General features: G+C 32.8%; 1 protein-coding gene across 1 annotated transcript in view; it reads right to left on the minus strand.

Moving 5' to 3' along the window:
* Positions 1–14,724, minus strand: part of LOC148940502 (uncharacterized) — a 50,477-nt gene that overhangs the window by 15,250 nt on the left and 20,503 nt on the right. The window contains exon 2 of the mRNA XM_089105181.1: positions 1,979–2,141. Within this exon, the coding sequence (XP_088961307.1) occupies positions 1,979–2,141 (163 nt within the window). The remainder of the gene's footprint in view (positions 1–1,978; positions 2,142–14,724) is intronic.

Below are 14,724 nucleotides of genomic sequence, written 5' to 3' on the forward strand. Positions count from 1 at the left end.
GAATTCTTGCCCAATATAATTTGTGAATAGTCTTTCATTTGTTCTGGCTTGTTATTTGTTTTTTTTTTTAATTCAGTGTTTCTTCTGCTCTGTTTGAGTTCACTTCAAAAGCTTAGTTCTTTTGGGGGGAGTATCGAGGACAGCTTGATGGAGGTACTTGCCAAATATCAGTATTTTTCTTTTCGCTTATTTTTGTCCACTGACTGAAAATTACCCTCGTTTTCCCGGTTATTTTTAAAATCACATTTTCCCTTTTTTTTTGTCAAACGTCAAAGTTAACATAAAATAAAGAAGCTTAAAAAAAACCATGTGTTTTGGTTGTAAATACGAGTTGCTACTCAATCCGGATAATACATCAACTTGGCTAGACACAAGATTATTTTGCATGATTTAGCTCCAGCAGCGTGCCCCCCATAAAATTAAAATATCTTAAAATTTTCGGTTAGCCACCATCTGTCCAACAGCAAACTAAGAGCAATAAAATTTAGATAACTGACAGGAACAGAATTTCCAGTTAATCAATCTGTTCGTTGTAGCAAACTAAAGTAAGGAACAACTGTTGCTAACAGCAGCCCAAACTCTGAAAAAAGAGTTTTAATTACACTAAATGTACCAAAAAATTGACTTTTTATGGTGATTCTAAACACGTAAAGTTCAGTATGTACAAAGTTATCCAACCGAAAGTTACGTGCCTGAAATTATTTTCCTGATTTTGCGAAAGGGGGAAAAATCCCCCGAAAAAGGAGTGATATTGGTGGAAACTACCCCACCACAAACTACCCCATTCAGCATATCAAAGAACTATTTTACAGAGGTTTCTAGTTCCCCTCTACAAAAAGCAGAATTTCTTCCCCCCGAGAATGATGTTTACGATACATATTTATTTTAATTTTTCAGGGGTGATCGTATGGAGCTAATGTTCCTTGAATATCCGAAGAAAGCTCATTCGAATGGAACTGAACGTTCTAATGCCCTTTGGTATTATTAAAGGAGATTACGTCATAGCAGGGGTGTTTTTTGCCATATTGTGCCGCAGAACCACAATTTGGGCAAGACAGGCCAAAATGCTACCAAATAAAAATGCTACAATACTAATCGATTTAAAATTATAAAAAAAAACTTTACAGTGAGAAAACCATGTTTAAGAGGAAGTAAAGGCTTGTATTTCTGCATTCGCTCCTAATGTTGAAATAAAGCTGAAATAGAATATTTCAAACAAAATAAAATAGTTCTGCCTGAAACCCTTCGTTCTCAAGAATGTGCTTGGACTAAGCTTGTAATTTGGGTGCGACGGGATGATATCTCTTATTGCAGAAATATTCTTTTTTGTATCGTAAAAAATTACATTCAAATACTTATTGACAAAAAAGAGGGGTTTCGATATAGGGGCCTGGGAATTCCCTGGGAGGAATGCTACCAGAAACATTGTATATATATATATATATATATATATATATATATATATATATATATATATATATATATATATATATATATATATATATATATATATATATATATATATATACATACAAAAGTAGGGTGTCTGAAATTTAAAAATAAATTAGTGGGTCATCATTTCCACGTATTTCATTTTTAATTAAAAAACTGAATATAAATATCTCAACATAATGATAGAAATAACAGCGCTCGGGGAATAACATGTCTCATGGCATTTTGTATCTATATCCTCAAGGTTATAAATACTCCCCAGCCAAGAACCGTTAGCTGTAATACCATTACAATCCATTGGTCAGGAGGACTTGCCCCCATCTGCCACATTAGATGAAGTACAAGTAAAACTAGATGATCGAATGAGTTATTTTTTTTCTGTCGGATAGTGCTATATGCTACCCGTTTCTGTCTGAAACGAGTATCTGTCCGGTCAAATGGTTATGCTACCAGTCAAAGAAATAATATTTATCAGGTGTGAATCGAGGTGTATAAGAATAAGATAATATCGATATTTGTAACTTACCTCGAGTCCCCTTCACGTATTGAACTTCCAGCGATAGAGGCAGTAGATGACGCAGAATCCCGTTTCCGTGGAGTGGATAATGGGAGATCTGATATCTCAATACCGGGTCCTAGGTCACTTCCAGTGGTTACGTCAGAGAAAGCAACGTCTGAAGGTCGAGAGCCTACGTAGATAACACATACATTCGAGTTTTAAACAAAAAAATTATTTTACCCATAATATCATAGTACAATATAAATTTTATGACGTCTTAACAATTTGACATCTGTTTTCCTACAAAGGCAAAGTAAAGTGGCCAAACCAACTTGAATTGCAGAGGTCATATCATAATATCAAAAACAAAAGGACATGTCACGTTTTTGTAGGTTTATGTTTTGTAAAATGTTTTGTTTATGTTAAATTTATGTTGTTTATGTCATGTTATGTTACGTTACATTATATCATGGTTTATGGCATGTTTATCTTATGTTTATATTACAAAAGGGCTTATGCCATGTTTTATTTGGGTTTCATTTTATTTATATTGTTTTTTACGGACATGTTGATGTTTTGTAAGTTCTGTAAATGTTGTATGTTTTTGTAAGTTTACATGAGACCTGTAAACTTGTAAGTTTACAGAGAATAGTATTTTCGAAGTTTTCGAAGAGACAGCTATCTGTTTGAAAACTGTTCTTAATTTTTTAGTGCAATCTGTAAAAATTACAATGCACAGCTAAAAAGTGCAGTCAGACAGGAACCAGAATAAAGACTTTTTCTTGGGGGAGGGGAGTAAGCTTTTTTAACTTAACTATTTTGGGACTGACAATGCTACGATGCTTTTCTACAAGTGTGCACCATAACAAAAAGCTTAAAAATGATCATGGGTGGACGTTATATGTTTGAACTTCTTTTTTTTTTTTTTACAAGGGTGCACCGCTATAAAAAGCCTAAAAATGATCATGGGGGGCCGTTATATGTTTGACCGTTGTTTTTTTTACAACGGTGCGCCATTATAAAAAGCCTAAAAATGGTCAACGGTAGACTTTATATGTTTGAGCGTTATATATATTTTTTATAAACGTGCACCATAATAAAAATCCTAAAAACGATCATGGGTGGACGTTATATGTTTGACCGTTGTTTTTTTTTTACAAGGAACACCACTATAAAAAGCCTAAAAATGGTCATGGGTAGACTATATGTTTGAGCGTTATATATATTTTTTATAAGCGTGCACAGTAGAGATCTAAGTACCATTTTGCTCCCTTTACGTTCCTTCCGGTGCTATTTGGGGAGATTACGTTCCGTGGCACCTTTCCAAGGCAGATTAAAAGACTGGTTATTGCTATTGATATCAATTGCACATGGAAACAATTTGACGTGTTTGGGGAGATTACGTTCCTTGGCACCTTTTCAGAGTATGTACTTATGGATACCTTTCCAGCAACGTGATTAAACATGCTTTTACAATCGGAATTGTTTGATCGACATTTGCAAAAAGGGATAAGGAATTCGCAAATTTGACACTATGAACGATAATATTTAATGTTTGAATAATAGGAGTGTGACTGATTCTAATTAGTGATTGGATAATTTTTTAACAAGAAATCTCTGAATAAAATATTTTTGGAGGGATGGGAGAGAGTTTTGCTTGCCTTTCATTGGTACCTTTCCAAGCGAGCGGGGATTCCCCTCCGGTTCCTAAACATTGCAAAAAAGATAAAAGTATGAGTGGGGATTCCCCACACAAGTTTTGTTTCAACTCCAAGTTTTTCAACCCGACTGTTTTTTTTTAGCTAACCTTCGTTTTTTAGGAGCCAATTAGAGACCTCGGAGCTTGGAAGATGGAGAAAAAAAAGGGTTAAAGTGATGAGCAGTTACGAGCGGGGATTCCCCACTGGTTCCTGAATTGCCTTATGTTCCTTGATACCTTTCCAGAGCATGTACCTATGGATTTTAGAAGATTACGTTCCATGGCACCTTTCCAGAGCATGTACTAGACGATGGAGAAAAAGGGTTAAAGTGATTAGCAATTACGAGAGGGAATTCCCCACTGGTTCCTGAATTGCCTTATGTTCCTTGGTACCTTTCCAGAGCATGTACTTGACGATGGAGAAAAAGGGTTAAAGTGATTAGTAATTATGATCGGGGATTCCCCACTGGTTCATGAATTGCCTTACGTTCCTTGGTACCTTTCCAGAGCATGTACTTGACGATGGAGAAAAAGGGTTAAAGCGATTAGCAGTTACAAGCGGGGATTCCGCACTGGTTCCTGAATTTCCTTATGTTCCTTGGTACCTTTCCAGAGCATGTACTTGACGATAGAGAAAAAGGGTTAAAGTGATTAGCAGTTACGAGCGGGGATTCCCCAATGGTTCCTGATATGCACTATGTTCCTTGGTACCTTTCCAGAGCATGTACTTGACGATAGAGAAAAAGGGTTAAAGTGATTAACAGTTAAGGTAACCTCAATGGCATTTGAACAGTGTTGTCAATTTAAAATAGAGTTTAACATTATAGTATACTAAAAAGTTGATACTAAGAGAGATGTAGATGGCAAGAAAAGAATTTTAATAATGGATAGCTTTACTTCTTCGATGTGTTCTGTATAATACACAAGTGGCGTTTGAACAGTGTTGTCAGTTTAAAATATGGTCTAACGTTATAGTATACTAAAAAGTTGATACTAAGAGAGATGTAGATGGCAAGAAAAGAATTTTAATAAAAAAATTCAGAACAATCCATAGAAATCCTTACAGATCAAGTAGTGAGGTATACATGAGTATGAACCATCATGGATCATAAGCACCAACGACCCTAACCGCCAGGGACTTCAACCCTCCATAGGTCCCCTATCCCCAAACTCGAAGGGCGCCCCCTGCTTCCAACTTTTTGGCCCCCCCCCTCCCCATTTTTTTTGATTTTTTTTAACATGATATATTTTTTCAACTATTTTTTTTACATGTCTTCGAATGAGATGAAACATACTTAAATTCAGTAGTGTTTTGTCGTGGTTTACCGTGTCACAGTTACATTCTCTTGATTTTTCAAAGTTCATTTTTGATTTCTTTCATTGAAATGCAAGAGTTGGAATATTTCAGTAGTGTTTTGTTGTGGTCTACAATTTTACAGTTACATTCTATTGATTTTACGAAGTTGAGTTTTGATTTATTTCCTAGAAATGCTCAAGTTGGAATATTTCAGTAGTGTTTTGTCATGCTTTACCTTGTCACAGTTACATTCTCTTGATTTTTCAAAGTTCATTTTGGATTTTTACATTCTCTTGATGTTTCAAAGTTCATTTTGAATTTCTTTCGTTGAAATGCAAGAGTTGGAGTATTTCAGTACTGTTTTGTTGTGATTTACTATGTCACAGTTACATTCTATTAATTTTTGAAAGTTCATTGTGAATTTTTTTTTCGTTCAATTTTAAGAGCTGGAATATTTCAGTAGTTTTTTATTATGGTTTAACTTGTCACTCTTACATTCGGTTCATTTTTTTCAAGGTTCTTTTTGGATTTCTTTCGTTGAAATGCAAGAGTTGGAATATTTCAGTAGTGATTTGTTGTGCTTTACCTTGTCAAAGTTACATGCTATTGATTTTTCAAAGTTCATTTTGAATTTCTTTCATGAAATGCAAGAGTTGGAATATTTCAGTAGTGTTTTATCGTGGTTTACCTTCTCATTGTTACATGCTGTTAATTTTTCAAAAGTTCATTTTTGGATTTCTTAACTTGAAATTCAACAGTTGTAATATTTCAGTAGTGTTTTATCGTGGTTTACCTTCTCACAATTACTTTCTCGTGATTTTTCAAAGTTCATTTTGAGTTTCTTTCCTTGAAATGCAAGAGTTAGAATATTTCAGTAGTGTTTTGTCGTGATTTACCTTGTCACAGTTACATTCTTTTTATTTTTCAATAGTTCATTTTTGGATTTTTTTCGTTTAAATGCAAGAGTTGGAATATTTCAGTAGTGTTTTGTTATGGTCTACCTTGTCAGAGTTACATTCTCTTGATTTTTCAAAGTTCATTGTGGATTTTTTTTTCCTTGAAATTCAAGAGTTGGAATATTTCAATATTGTTTTTTCATGGTTTAACTTGTCACGGCTCCATTATCTAGATTTTTCACAGTTCATTTTTGTTTTTTACATTCTCTGGATTTTCCAATGTTCATTTTGAATTTCTTTTGTGAATTTCCAGAATTTGAATATTTCAGTTGTGTTTTTTTACGGTTTTCATTGACACAGTTACATTCTCTTGATTGTTCAAATTTAATTTTGTATTTCTTTTCGTTGAAATGCAACAGTTGGAATATTTCAATAGTTTTTTGTCGTGCTATGCCTAGTCAAAATTACACTCTTTTGATTTTTCAAAGCTCATTTTGGATATATTTCCTTGAACTGCATGAGGTGGAATATTTAGGTAGTCTTATGTTTTGCTTTAACTTTTCAAAGTTACATACTATAGATTTCTCAAAGTTCATTTTTTGGATTTCTTTCCTTGAAATGAAAGAGTTTGAATATTTCAGTAGTGTTTTGTCTTGGTTTACCTTGTCACAGTTACATTTTCTTGAGTTTTCAAAGTTCATTTTTGGATTTCTTTCGTTTAAATGCAAGAGTTGGAATATTTCAGTAGTGTTTTGTGATGGTTTACCTTGTTACAGTTACATTAACTTGATTTTTCAAATTTCATTTTTGATTTCTTTCCTTGAAATGCAAGAGTTGGAATATTTCAGTAGTGTTTTGTCTTTGTTTAAATTTTCACAGTTAAATTCTCTTGATTTTTCAAAGTTCATTTTGTATTTTTACATTCTCTTGATTTTTCAAAGTTCATTTTGAACTTCTTTCGTGAAATGCAAGAGTTGGAAAATTTCAGTAGTGTTTTGTCATGGTTTACCATCTCACAGTTACATTCTCTTGATTTTTCAAAGTCCATTTTGAATTTCTTTCGTGAAATGCAAGAGTTCGAATATTTCAGTAGTGTTTTATCGTGGTTTACCTTGTCACAGTTACAATCGCTTAATTTTTCAAAGTTCATTTTGAATTTCGTTACTTGAAATGCAAGTGTTGGAATATTTTAGTATTGTTTTTTTGTGCTATACCTTGCCACATTTACATTCTCTTGATTTGTAAAATTTAATTTTTGAATTTCTCTTGTTGAAATGCAAGAGTTGGAATATTTCAGTAGTGTACTGTTGTGCTTTAGCTTTTCAAAGTCACATTTTCTTGATTTTTCAATGTTCATTTTGGATTTCTATCGAGAAATGTAAGATTTTGAATATTTCAATAGTGTTTTATCGTGATTTACCTTGTCAAAGTTATATTCTCTTGATTTTTCAAAGCTCATTTTGAATTTCTTTCCTTGAAATGCAAGAATTTGAATATTTCAGTAGTGTTTTGTCGTGCTTTACCCTGTCATAGTTACAATTTCTTGATTTTTCAAAGTTCATTTTGGATTTCTCTCATTGAAATGCAATAGTTAGAATATTTCAGTAGTGTTTTGTTTTGGTTTACCTTGTCACAGTTACATTCTCTTGATTTTTCAAAGTTAGTTTTGGATTTCTTTCCTTGAAATGCAAGAGCTGGAATATTTCAGTAGAGTTTTGTCGTGGTTTAGCTTGTCACAGTTACATTCTCTTGATTTTTTCAAAGTTCATTTTGGATTTTTACATTCTCTTGATTTTTCAAAGTTCATTTTGAATTTCTTTCGTTGAAATGCAAGAGTTGGAATATTTCAGTAGTGTTTTGTCATGGTTTACCATGTCACAGTTACATTCGCTTGATTTTTTAAAGTTCATTTTGAATTTCTTTCTTGAAATGCAAGAGTTGGAATATTTCAATTGTGTTTTATCATGGTTTACCTTGTCACAGTTACATTCTCTTGATTTTTCAAAGTTCATTTTGGATTTCGTTCCTTGAAATGTAAGAGTTGGAATATTTCATTAGTGTTTTGTTGTGGTTTACCATGTAAAACTTACAGTATCTTGATTTTTCAAAGTTAATTTTTGGATTTCTTTCGTTGAAATGCAAGAGTTGGAATATTTCAGTAGTGTTTTGTTATGGTTTATATTGTCACAGTTACATTCTCTTGATTTTTTAAAGTTCATTTTGAATTTCTTTCGTGAAATGCATGAGTTGGAATATTTCAATAGTGTTTTATCGTGGTTTACCTTGTCACAGTTACATTTTTCATGATTTTTTCAAAGCTCATTTTGGATTTCTTTCCTTGAAATGCAAGAGATGGAATATTTCAGTAGTGTTTTGTCGTGGTTTACCTTGTCATAGTTACATTTTCATGATTTTTCAAAGTTCATTTTGGATTTCTTTCGTTGAAATGCAAGAGTTAGAATATTTCAGTAGTGTTTTGTTTTGGTTTACCTTGTCACAGTTACATTCTCTTGATTTTTCAAAGGTAATTTTGGATTTCTTTCCTTGAAATGCAAGAGTTTGAATATTTCAGTAGTGGTCTAGCAGTGTGGGCAATGTAACAGTCAAATATACTGGATTTTTGTAATATCCTTTTTGATGTTAAAAGGCTCTTTATATTTAAGATTTCATTTTGGATTTCTTTCATTGATGATAAAGACACGGGAAGTTGCATTCGTGGTTTTTCGTGCCTTAACTTGTCACAGTTACATTCTCTTGATTTTTCAAAGTTCATTTTGGATTTCTTTCGTTGAAATGCAAGAGTTGGAATATTTCAGTAGTGTATTGTTGTGCTTTACCTTGTCAAAGTTACATGCTCTTGATTTTTCAAAGTTCATTTTGAATTTCTTTCGTGAAATGCGAGAGTTGGAATATTTCAGTAGTGTTTTCTCGTGGTGTACCTTTTCACACTTACTATGTATTGATATTTTGTAGTTTGCTTTTTGGATTCTTTGCCTTGTATTTCAACTCGGAGACTATTTCATTAGTGTTTTGAATTGTCTTATAATATCACAGATATATTCTCTTGATCATTCAAATTTTATTTTGAATCTCTATCCTTGAAATTCAAGGGTTGGAATATTTCAGTAGTGTCTTGTCGTGGTTTACCTTGCCACAGTTGCATTCTCTTGATTTTTCAAAGTTCATTTTTGGATTTCTATTGTTGAAATGCAAGAGTTGGAATATTTCAATAGTGTTTTGTAATGGTTCACCTTGTCACATTTACATTCTATTAATTTTCAAAGTTCATTTTGTATTTCTTTCATTGAAATGCAAGATTTGGAATATTTCGGTAGTGTTTCGTCATGGGTTGCCTTGCCATAGTTACATTCTCTTGATTTTTCGAAGTTCATTTTGAATTTTTACATTCTCTTGATTTTTCAAAGTTCATTTTGAATTTGTGTTGTGAATCGCAAGAGTTGGAATATTTCAGTAATGTATTGTCGTGGTTACCTTCACACAGTTACATTCGCTTGATTTTTCAAATTTCATTTTGAATTTTTCTTTCGTGAAATGCAACAGTTGGAATATTTCAATAGTGTTTTATCATGGTTTACCTTTTAAGAGTTACATTAACTTGATCCTTCAAAGTTCATTTTGGATTTTTTTCCTTGAAAGGCAAGAGCTGGAATATTTCAGTAGTGTTTTGTCGTGGTTTACCTAAGCACAGTTACATTATCTTGATTTTTCAAAGTTTATTTTGGGATTTCTTTGAAATGAAAGAGTTGGAATACTTCAGTAGTTTTGTGTTCTGAATTACCTTGTCACAGTTACATCCTCTTGATTTTTAAAAGAGCATTTTGAATTCCTTTCGTGAAATGCAAGATTTTGAATATTTCAAGTGTTGTATCGTTGGTCAACTTGTCACAGTTACATTTTCTTGATTTTTTCAAAGCTCACTTTGGATTTCTTTCCTTGAAATGCAAGAGTTGGAATATTTCAGTAGTGCTTTGTCGTGGTTTACCGTATCACAGTTGCATTCTCTTGATTTTTCAAAGTTCATTTGGATTTATTTCCTTGAAATGCAAGAGTTGGAATATTTAAGTAGTGTTTTGTTATGGTTTACCTTGTCACAGTTACATTCTCTTGATTTTTCAAAGTTAGTTTTGGATTTCTTTCCATGAAAAGCAAGAGCTGGAATATTTCAGTAGTGTTTTGTCGTGGTTTACCTTGTCACAGTTACATTCTCTTGATTTTTCAAAGTTCATTTTGGATTTTTACATTCTCTTGATTTTTGAATGTTCATTTTCGATTTTTTTCAGTTAAATCAAGGAGTCGGAATATTTAAATACTGTCTCCCTTTGATTTACATTGTCACAGTTACATTCTCTTGAATTTTTAAAGTTAATTTTGTATTTCTTTCGTTGAATTGAAGGAGTTGGAATATTTAAATAGTGCGTTGTTGTGCTTTACCTTGTCACAGTTACATGCTCTTGATTTTTCAAAGTTGATTTTGAATTTCTTTCGTGAAATGCAAGAGTTGGAATATTTCAGTAGTGTTTTATCATGGTTTACCTTTTCACAGTTACATTCTGTTGATCTTTCAAAGTTCTTTTTGGATTTCTTTCCTTGAAATTCAAGAGTTGGAATATTTCAGTACTGTTTTGTCGTGTTTTACCTTATCACAGTTACATTCTCTTGATTTTGCAAAGTTCATTTTGGATTTCTTTCCTTGAATTGCAAGAGTTGGAAAATTTCAGTAGTGTTTTGTCGTGGTTTACCTTGTCAAAGTTACATTCTCTTGATTTTTCAAAGTTCAGTTTTGGATTTCTATCGTTGAAATGCAAGAATTGGAATATTTCAGTAGTGTTTTGTTATGGTTTACCTTGTCACAGTTACATTCTCTTGATTTTCAAAGTTAATTTTGAATTTCTTTCGATGAAATGCGAGAGTTGGAATATTACAATAGTGTTTTGTCATGGTTTACCTTGCCACAGTTTCATTCTCTTAATTTTTCAAAGTTCATTTTCGAATTTCTTTCGTTGAAATGCCAGAGTTGGATTATTTCAGTAATGTTTTGTCATGCTTTACCATGTCACAATTATATTTCTTAGTTTTCCAAAGTTCATTTTTGGTTTTCATTCGTTGAAATGCAAGATTTGGAATATTTCAGTAGTGTTTAGTCATGGTTTACCATGTCAAAGCTACATTCTCTTGATTTTTCAAAGTTCCTTTTGAATTTCTTTTATTGAAATGCAAGAGTTGGATTATTTCAGTAGTGTTTCGCCGTGGTTTACCTTGTAACAGTTATATTCTCATGATTTTTCAAAGTTCATTTTGAATTTCTTTCATTGAAATGCAAGAGTTGGATTATTTCAGTAGTGTTTTGTCATGGTTTATCATGCCACAGTTACATTCTCTTGATTTTCCAAAGTTCATATTTGGATTTCTCTCGTTGAAATGCAAGAGTTGGAGGATTTCAGTAGTGTTTCATCGTGGTTTACCTTGTTACAGTTACATTCTCGTAAAATCTTAATGATTATTTTGGATTTCTTTGGTTGAAATGCAGGAGTTGCAATATTTCCGTAGTGATCGGATGTTATTTATCTTTTCACAATTGCATTTTTTTAATTTTTCAAAGTTCTTTATGGATTTCTTTCGTTGAAATTCTAGATTTGGGATATTTCAGTAATGTTTTGTCGTGGTTTACATTGTCAAAGTTGCATTCTCTTAATTTTTCAAAGTTCATTTTGAATTTCTTTCGTTGAAATGCAAGAGTTTGAATATTTCAGTAGTGTTTGGTTGTACTTTACCTTGTCACAGTTACATTCTCTTGATTTTTCAAAGTTCATTTTGAATTTCTTTCATTCAAATGCAAGAGTTGGAATATTTCAGTAGTGTTTTGTTGCGGTTTACCTTGTCAAAGTTACATTCTCTTGATTTTTCAAAAGTTCATTTTTGAATTTCTTTCCTTGAAATGTAAAAGTTGGAATATTTCAGTAGTGTTTTGTTGTGGTTTACCTTGTCATAGTTACATTCTCTTGATATCTCTAAGTTCTTTTTGGATTTCTTTAGTGAAATGCAAGATGTATAATATTTCAGTAGTGTTTTGTCGTGGTTTACCTTGTCACAGTTACATTCTCTTGATTTTTCAAAGTTCATCTTGAATTTCTTTCGTTGAAATGCAAGAGTTGGAATATTTCAGTAGTGTTTTCGCGTGGTTTACCGTGTCACAGTTAAATTCTCTTGATTTTTCAAAGTTCATTGTGGATTTCTTTCATTGAAATGTGGTTTGTAGTGCTTTACCTTGTCACAGTTACATTCTCTTGATTTTTCAAAGTTCATAGTGGAATTCTTTTGTTGAAATGCAGGAGTTGGATTGTTTCAGAAGTGTTTTGTCGTGATCTACCTTGTCACAGTTACATTCTCTTGATTTTTTCAAAGTTCGTTTTGGATTTTTTTCGTAAAATGCAAGAGTTGGAATATTTAAGTTGTGTTTTGTCCTGGTTTACCGTGTCACAGTTACATTATCTTGATGTTTCAAAGTTCATTTTGAATTTCTTTCCTACGTACGCGCAGGTACGTAGGAAAGAAATTCAAAATGAACTTTGAAAAATCAAGAGAATGTAACTGTGACAAGGAAAACCACGACAAAACATTACTGAAATATTCCAACTCTTGCATTTAAACGAAAGAAATCCAAAATGAACTTTGAATAATCAAGAGAATGTAACTGTTACAATGTAAATCACGACAAAACACTACTGAAATATTCTAACTCTTGCATTTCAAGGAAAGAAATCCAAAATGAACTTTGAAAAATCAAGAGAATGTAACTGTGACAAGGCAAACCACGACAAAACACTACTGAAATATTCCAACTCTTGCATTTCAAGGAAAGAAATCCACATTGAACTTTGAAAAATCAAGAAAATGTAACTGTGACAAGGTAAACTACGATAAAACCCTACTGAAAAATTCAAACTCTTGCATTTCAGGAAAGAAATTCCAAATGAACTTTGAAAAATCAATAGCATGTAACTGTGACAAGGTAAAGCACAACAAAACTCTACTTAAATATTCCAACTCTTCCATTTTAAGTGAATAAATAACAAATAACACTTGAAAAAAATCAATATAATGTAACTGTGACAAGTTAAAGCAAAATAATACACTATTGAAATATTACAGCTGTTGCATTTCAACGAAAAAAATCAAAATCACAATCAAATATGAAAAAACAACAGAATGTAAATCTGACAAGGTAAACCATGATAAGACACAACTGAAATATTCCAACTCTTGAACTTCAACGAAAGAAATTAAAATGAACTTTGAAAAATAAAGAGAATGTAAAAATCCAAAATTAACTTTGAAAAATCAAGAGAATATAACCGTGACAAGGTAAACCACGACAAAACACTACTGAAAAATTCCAACTATTGTATTTCAAGGAAAGAAATCCAAAACGAACTTTGAAAAATCAAGAGAATGCGACTGTGACAAGGTAAAGCACAACAAGACACTACTAAAGTATTCCAACTGTTGCATTTCAATAAAAGAAATACAAAATGAACTTTGAAAAATCAAGAGAATGTAACTGTGACAAGTTAAACCACGACAAAACACTACTGAATTTAAGTATGTTTCATCTCATTCGAAGACATGTAAACAAAAAAAGTTGAAAAAATATATCATGTTAAAAAAAAATGGGGAGGGGGGGCGGGGCCAAAAAGTTGGAGGGAGGGGGCGCCCTTCGAGTTTGGGGATAGGGGACCTATGGAGGGTTGAAGTCCCTGGTGGTTAGGGTCGTTGGTGCTTATTATACAATATGGTTCATACTCAAGTATAACTCACAACTTGATCTGTAAGGATTTCTAAGGATTGTTCTGAATTTCTTTATTAAAATTCTTTTCTTGCCATTTACATCTCTCTTAGTATCAACTTTTTAGTATACTATAACGTTAGACCATATTTTAAACTGACAACACTGTTCAAACGCCACTTGTGTATTATACAGAACACATCGAAGAAGTAAAGCTATCCATTATTAAAGTTCTTTTCTTGCCATCTATATCCCTATTAGTATCAACTTTTTAGTATACTATAATGTTAAACTCTATTTTAAATTGACAACACTGTTCAAATGCCATTGAGGTTACCTTAACTGCTAATCACTTTAACCCTTTTTCTCTATCGTCAAGTACATGCTCTGGAAACGTACCAAGGAACATAAGGCAATTCAGGAACCAGTGGGGAATCCCCGCTCGTATTTGCTAATCACTTTAACCCTTTTTCTCTATCGTAAGTACATGCTCTGGAAAGGTACCAAGGAACATAAGGCAATTCAGGAACCAGTGGGGAATCCCCGCTCGTAACTGCTAATCACTTTAACCCTTTTCTCCATCGTCAAGTACATGCTCTGGAAAGGTACCAAGGAACGTAAGGCAATTCAGGAACCAGTGGGGAATCCCCGCTCATAATTGCTAATCACTTTAACCCTTTTTCTCCATTGTCAAGTACATGCTCTGGAAAGATACCAAGGAACGTAAGGCAATTTAAGGAACCAGTGGGGAATCCCCGCTCGTAATTGCTAATCACTTTAACCCTTTTTCTCCATCGTCAAGTACATGCTCTGGAAAGGTGCCATGGAACGTAATCTCCCCAAATCCATAGGTACATGCTCTGGAAAGGTACCAAGGAACGTAAGGCAATTCAGAAACCAGTGGGGAATCCCCGCTCGTAATTGCTTATCACTTTAAACCTTTTTTTCTCCATCTTCCAAGCTCCGAGGTCTCTGATTGGCTCCTAAAAAACGGAGGTTAGCTAAAAAAAACAGTCTGGTTGAAAAACTTGGAGTTGAAACAAAACTTGTGTGGGGAATCCCCACTCATACTGTTTT

Source organism: Artemia sp. Qi Xiang Cuo, chromosome 19 (assembly GCF_049724085.1).
Source record: "Artemia sp. Qi Xiang Cuo chromosome 19, ASM4972408v1, whole genome shotgun sequence".
Classification (NCBI taxonomy): domain Eukaryota; kingdom Metazoa; phylum Arthropoda; class Branchiopoda; order Anostraca; family Artemiidae; genus Artemia; species Artemia sp. Qi Xiang Cuo.